This window comes from Cibotium barometz, chromosome 14, assembly GCF_041138505.1.
Source record: "Cibotium barometz isolate CiBa-2024 chromosome 14, ASM4113850v1, whole genome shotgun sequence".
In the NCBI taxonomy this organism is placed as follows: Eukaryota; Viridiplantae; Streptophyta; class Polypodiopsida; order Cyatheales; family Cibotiaceae; genus Cibotium; species Cibotium barometz.
In genome coordinates, this window is record NC_141059.1 from 43,229,624 (window position 1) to 43,236,160 (window position 6,537).

Sequence of the window (6,537 nt, forward strand, 5' to 3'; positions counted from 1 at the left end):
TTTGGGATGCAAGGAATAAAGTGCTTTTTCAAGGGAAAGAATGGAGGTAGGTCAATCCCAAGTTTAGGGTTTAGGCACTTCTGATAGAAGCTTGCAAGCTGGTTGAGCCAAACAGTAGTCCTAATCAGAAAGCTATAGTAGGTATTCTGTTTAGGAGGTTGGAGAGACATTAACCCAATCATGTACAGGGCATGGTGATGTATTCTTCTCTCTTTGGAGTGTAAATACAACTCTCTTTAGGCATTTAAAAAAAAAATATAGTACTTTTAGTACTCTAGTCCTAAGGCTAAAAGCCCAACACATGTTAGTGTGTTCACAAGGGAAAAAAACCCTCCTCTCTCTTTGTGGACTATAGTGTCTTTATCGAATTGGTGAGTGGACTAGTGACCTAGTCTCTTTGAATTGGTCCTCTCGCTCTCTCTCTCTAGCATTTGTATCCTCCTCTCTCCTCAATCCTTCCTCTCTTTGTGGAAAATTAATCTCTCTCTCTGTGTCTCCCCCTCTGTCTCTCTCTCCCTCCCTCTCTAACATTTGCATCCTCGTCTCTCCTCAATCTTTCCTCAGATTTTTCCTCCTTTTACACATTCAAACCTTCATTTTCTGTCGTCCTCTACCTATGCATATATCCCATGTACTTATCCTTGCCTAACAACATACACCCCACTCCCATTTTCAGCGAGGACCCAAAACACACCACATATTTAGCCTCCAGATAATGGCTTTGCTGCAAGAGCCTCAAGAGTACGTCTATGTCAAGAAAACATGGAGAATGGAGGATGTACAGAAGGCAATAGAACTGTCAGGTAAATGGAAGGAATCAGCTGTTTCTGGTTGATTCATTGACAATAGGTAGATCGATAATTAAGGAGAGTTCCAGGGGGAGCATTGATGTGGTGGTGGAGTCTGCTTTGGTGGGAGAGAGATGGGGGAGAGAGGACATGATGCTGGACACGTGGTTGCCGGGCGCGAAGGGGGAGCTCTACCTGCAAGCGGTCGCCAATTCTAGCGCTGTCTATCTGATAGGTTTCATGCCAGACGACAAGTTGTGGAGAGCTCTCCGCATCTCATCCGCTACCAGTCTTTTCTTCATGCACCACTATAATCATGATGCAGGTAATAAACTCTTCGAAGTCCTCCATCACAATAAAAGAATAAGAAATTTGGCTGTGTTCAGCAGTTTTCCCCAGCTATCGTTTATAGATGAAAACTTGCTCGCTGGAATCTCCCTGGACAATCTCCACCTTGAAGATGTTGATCTGAGTCCTGAATTCATAGAGGCTCTGGCAAATCTCGATAGGGGTTCAATCACACACTCACTCACTCTAGCTCTTAAGCATCCTGCAATACTGATCGATGAGATTGAGATGTACAAGTTCACATGGCCCTCTCAAGCCCTCAGCAAATTTTTGAATTGGCAGCTTAAATACTTGTCGTTGACAGGCTTTACTCTGCGTTTTGAAGATTTGATTTGTACCATGGTATGCTTGAAAAATTCCACAAATTTTTCTCTCTACAGCCTTTCCTTAGGAGATATAGGCTATAGACCTCTTAACAATAATACACTAGTTGGTGCAATTGTGGACGCATTGAATTATTCAGGTCTCCCACACCTTGACTTGAAACATCTTGAGCTCTCGGACCCTGCCATTAAAGCACAACTTCTTCTAAACCAGCAAAGATATTCAACCTTGAGGCACTTGCAACGAAGCAAAGTACCTGCCACTGCAGTGCGCCTGTTCATTTGTGGAGATGCATATGCAGGCAAGCGATCTCTTTCAACCTTCACAGATGTGATCTTTAAGACTTTGATTGGAGATCTCATTTAAAATTGTGATGTAAATTCGTTCATGTAAATTGCAGGAAAGACAACCCTGTTGTCAACTTTGTCTACAATGTGCTCACAAGCAGTCCAACCATCAGGTGCCCTTCATAAACTGTTGATAAAAGTGGCATATGTCGCTCGCAAATTGAAAGCCAATTTTTCTTCCCATGTTGTGGAGCCACATGGATTGCAGATCCAGGAACATGGTTCTCTTTGTGCTTTGGAGCGCACTCGAGGAATTCATGTTCACGCAATCATGAAAGATGGGATCCAACTGTCTGCATGGGACATGGCAGGGCAAGCAGAATTTCATGCATTCCACGATCATATGTTTCCTGAATCCAGCACAAATCACAGCAGTCCAGCCATGTTTATGTTTGTATGGAGCCCTATAGACAGCAAGGATGAAAGACGAGGAAACTTAAAAAACCAAGTTAAATTTGAGGCTAGTTTTCGTTACTGGCTTAAGTTCATTGCCTCTAAAACCCGTCAATCCAACATTTTGCGCAAGCTTATTGTGGTTCTCACCCGCAAGGATCAGATGATGTTGGTCAAGGATGCCCTTACACCTTCAATCAAGGCCATTGCTTCTAGCTTTAGCGAGATCATCCAAGTGGTTGATGTTCTGGAAGTGGATGCAAGGAGTACTACTTCTGCAGAGTGTGTGGCCTCTTGCATTTTTGGCACCGCCAAGGAGGTTCTAAATGGTGTTGAGGTGTACAGCATATGCAGTGAAGTGAGCAAGTACCTGTCATCAAGGCTTGCAACTGAGTCATTGGATAAACAGAAGCCAATCATTCCTTGGGTTGATTTTAGTGAAGTCTGTAGAGATCAGTTCAAGATCACCGACCCTGATGTTCAAAAGGCAATTGCGTACTCTTTGAATGAGTCTGGGGACATCATTTACCTAAGCAATTTGCCTCTCCTTGTCCTTGACCCAAGTTGGTTCTGTCATGAGGTGATGGGCAGCCTTATTCATTTCCCTCACTCTGATCATACATCATCAAAAGCATTCCTCCCCCTTAATGGTTACGCCAAACAGGATTATCTAGAGAAGCTAGTAGAGATGAGCACTCACTCGAAAGTGGAGGGTTCTGTACTAATAAGTTTGATGGAAGCAATGCATCTTTGCTGCAAAGTTCCGGACGATGCTGATGGCATGGTTTTCATCCCAGGCACTCTTTTAGAATCAGAAACAGATGAGAGAAAAGAAAGGCATTTGCGATGGAGAGGAGCACTTGATGGGTCAATCCAAGAGTATGCTTATTTGGGTAGAAGACTGGAGTGCGTTAAGAAGGATCTGACTTTTCTTACCCCGGGGCTCTTTCCTATGATACAGGTAATTGGTGGATATCCTACTTGTTTAATTGCTTAGAACAAGAGGACTCAAGATATAACGCTTTTTATTACTTGGATTTTGCAGGTACTTTTTAAAAAAGCTTTCTCAGCATACAACGCAGATGTGAAACAGGGTAAACATTTTATGTCCATTTGTGTGCAAGACATGGAGATCATTGTGGAATTGGACCTTGCTAAAGGGGAACATGTCATCAATGTGATGGTGCGTGCCCCAGATCAGGGAGATGTTAGAAACACTTTGGCATATGTGGAGGATGAGATCATTAAGACTCTAATTAGAGTGTGTGCTCAACCTGTGGGCAACCAAGGAGTGAAGCTTGTGGAGGGTGTCATTCGTCCTGATTGTTTGCAGCTTCCTGCCCCTTCACCTGCTAGAGAAGACCAATGTGTTTTGATCCTTGATCTGAAACAAGAGCTTAGAAAGCAGTTGGAAGAAGGACGAAGGCAAGAGAAATTACTTCACTTGTGGGAGGGCAATGGGTATGTGCAACCTGTTGCAAATCGACTTATTGATTTGTTGGGTTACGACGAGTATATGGAGGTACTGAAGTCTTATGAGTCGTCTTTGCAAGATGCTCTGCGCATGAGTTTTCCATCTAGCACAAAGGATGTAGATGAAAGTTTGATGCATGAGGATGTTCAGTCAGGGAGCATGCTTACAACTAGCCATGGAGTCCAAGGGGTTGTTGAGATGGGCAGCACTTCTACTTCTAGCCTGCATGCAGACCAAGAAAATCTATTGATTAAACATAACACCGAAATTCAAGCTGCACAAAATCAAGCAACGACGGAGGAAAACCTCCAAGGTGACAATGCAGAAAATGGAGAGCAGATTGTGCTCACAGCGAGTAAGAGCATGGTGAGGGCGATCTACCAGGAAATGAGAAGCATGAAGGCGGGGCTGGATGGGTTGAGATCGAGAATGGATGCCATGCATGATGACATCCTGAAAAGATTGGATGTTATGCATGGCAACATCATAAGTATGAGGAGCAATGTCTTGCCACAAATTCAGAAGATGGTGGAGCAATCCTTGAATTTTTCTGTAGAAAGTGAGGCAGGGAGGGTCCCTCGTTTGGTCTTCTTGAGCACAGATTTGAATGCAATGGGAGCTGGGAGAAGGCTGGTGACGGCGCTCTTCAGGGAGGTGAAGCATGTGCACATTGAGTTGTTCTGCGAGCACAGGGTTTCTTCACACAGGGTGGAGAGCCAAGAGGGCCTCTATGTGAGCACCATAGATGAGGGGGCATGCTTGGGAAAGGCTATCCCCTATGTGAAGGGCTTCTTGAAGCTTCTGACAGTGGTTGCTAAAGTGGGCGCTCATGTGGTGGGAGGTGCAGGAACCATGGTGCCCAACTTCTCTCAACTCATTGCCCTTGCGCTGGACACGCCAGGCTTTCTTGAAAATCAGAGCCTGCTAGCAAAAGTATCAACATCGGTGGAGGCCTATACAGGATGGCAGCAATGCCTGGTGAGCGTGCTTGAGCAGAACGGGGGCATGACTGAGAGCAACATACACAAGAAGTTCAAGCTCAGGCGTGCTATCTACCAGGACACCTCCCAAGTAGCATGGCTTTGTGAAACACACTATAAAGAACAACGCCCATTTCCTATGGTGTGAAGGAAAAATCCTCTCTGTTCTAAGAAGTGGAATCTCGAGGTTAGGCTGGGGGTGATTTTCCAAATGGGTGGAGCCAGGGCTGAAAATTGAAGGTAGAAAGCCAAATATGAGACATGACTTTTATGGGCAAATATTCTACATCTTTTTAGTAGATTTATATGTAGACATCAGAAGATTCAGAAGATTTCTGAGATTGTTGGCCTTCTACTGGCAGCCCAATTCTGAATCAGACTTCTCTTAAAGCTTTTGAGGGTGAAGGCGGCCTCTGAAGGCTTCAAATTTCAGCATTAAGTGGAGCCCCAAACAAAAATTGATTGGTCAGCAAGAGGATGGATGTGTCCATTAGTGTGGCAGCAACATGAACAGTGAAGCAAGAGTTTTGCCCGGCACTTCTCAAAGGGCCAAGAAGGTGTTCGGCGCAAGCTAGCCAACGACCATCAGGTAGCTAGATGAAAATGCTAGGGTGGGATGCTACCTGATGAAAATGGTAGGGTTGGGATGTGTGTCCCACATCACAAGGCCTGAAGCAATAGCTTTTTATCTGAATAAATGGTGTAATTCATTAGGTGCCTCAGGATGAAGGCAGCTGGTTTCATATTCACACAATTTGCTACCAACCTAAGATTTTGTTTATAATGACCATTTGAAGCTCCAAGCCACGAACACGGTGTGCACATTCCCCTTTCTTGGATGTCACCTGTGTGTAAAAAAGAGCCATAGGGGTTGGACAGCTATGGAAATATCCCTTTCTTTTGTGGGGGAGGGGGGATTTTACATAATAGCATTATGGTGTATGGCCAAGGCATAAGCATTTTTCTCTCTTTCTTGGTAATGATGGGGTTTCTGGTTGACACAGGATAGTGTACCTCTTTTTGCCTTTTCAAAGAAGAGAGGGTTGATCCGTGTTGTTGTTTGTCTGTGGACTGAAAGATAGTTATTGCTCTCTTGGCTTGCCTCTTTGCATGACGACCTTTCGGCTTGACAGTGTGCCATGCAAAGTGGAGAAGACGGTAGAATTTCAAATGTCTGGGTTTTTACTTGCTGCTTACAAATGTGTTGATTTAGCTGGGCTGGTCACCCTGCTTTGTAAGGGTCTGGGTTAGGTCGAGATAATCATGCAAAATCAACGTAAGGAATAGTCTGTGACCGTCAAGTTGTCAAGACCATGGACTCAGGTGCTTTGCTTTTAATGCTGTTTTCTTTTCAACAGAGAATTGCAAATGATAGGACCATTTTAAGTAGCAAAGACAATATGAATTTAGATAATGGTCCATTTATCATCCACATTAGCAGAAACAGCAGCATTAGCAATGATACGACACAGACAAGTGGTACATGTTTTGGCACAACAGCTCTCATGAAGGTTTGTTTTGAAAAAATGTTTGCTTTTCTAAATTTAGTTTTTTTAATCTTTTCTTTGGTCCTTCGTCATCTTATGTGAGCATTTACTCATTTTTGGAGAGTTTTTATTTTATTCTTCAATTTATCTATTCCCTACATTTGGATTAATCTTATTGGTCCATAAGAACCTTAATCTAAAATTTTTAGAAAATTTAGACCCTTAGGCTAAGGTCTTTTCTGCAGATTATAATTTATTTCTAATGCACCTTAGGAATTTCTTTTTAAACTTCTAGTTCGAGGGAATTTATTTTAATAAGAAGGGATATTTTTTCATCCAAAGATATCTAAAAACTGAATTACCTCTCACCTCAGAAACTGGTATGCAGATGGTTTG

General features: G+C 43.3%; 1 protein-coding gene across 1 annotated transcript; it reads left to right on the forward strand.

Annotated features, from left to right (window-relative positions):
* The first annotated feature begins 461 nt into the window (after positions 1-461).
* On the forward strand, positions 462-5,715 carry LOC147632044 (protein TORNADO 1-like). The gene is made up of 3 exons (XM_086808622.1): positions 462-1,761; positions 1,861-3,161; positions 3,246-5,715. Exons 1-3 carry the CDS (start codon positions 939-941, stop codon positions 4,800-4,802), a joined length of 3,681 nt encoding a protein of 1,226 aa, XP_086664748.1. The 5' UTR covers positions 462-938; the 3' UTR covers positions 4,803-5,715.
* The last annotated feature ends 822 nt before the right edge of the window (positions 5,716-6,537 follow it).

What these genes read in the sequence shown, in the direction of transcription:
- LOC147632044 (XM_086808622.1), top strand. Translation starts at nt 939, where the DNA reads ATGATGCTGGACACGTGGTTGCCGGGCGCGAAGGGGGAGCTCTACCTG. An exon ending in TTGTGGAGATGCATATGCAG is followed by an intron (nt 1,762 to 1,860) that starts GCAAGCGATCTC and finishes TGTAAATTGCAG; the next exon opens with GAAAGACAACCCTGTTGTCA. An exon ending in GGCTCTTTCCTATGATACAG is followed by an intron (nt 3,162 to 3,245) that starts GTAATTGGTGGA and finishes TGGATTTTGCAG; the next exon opens with GTACTTTTTAAAAAAGCTTT.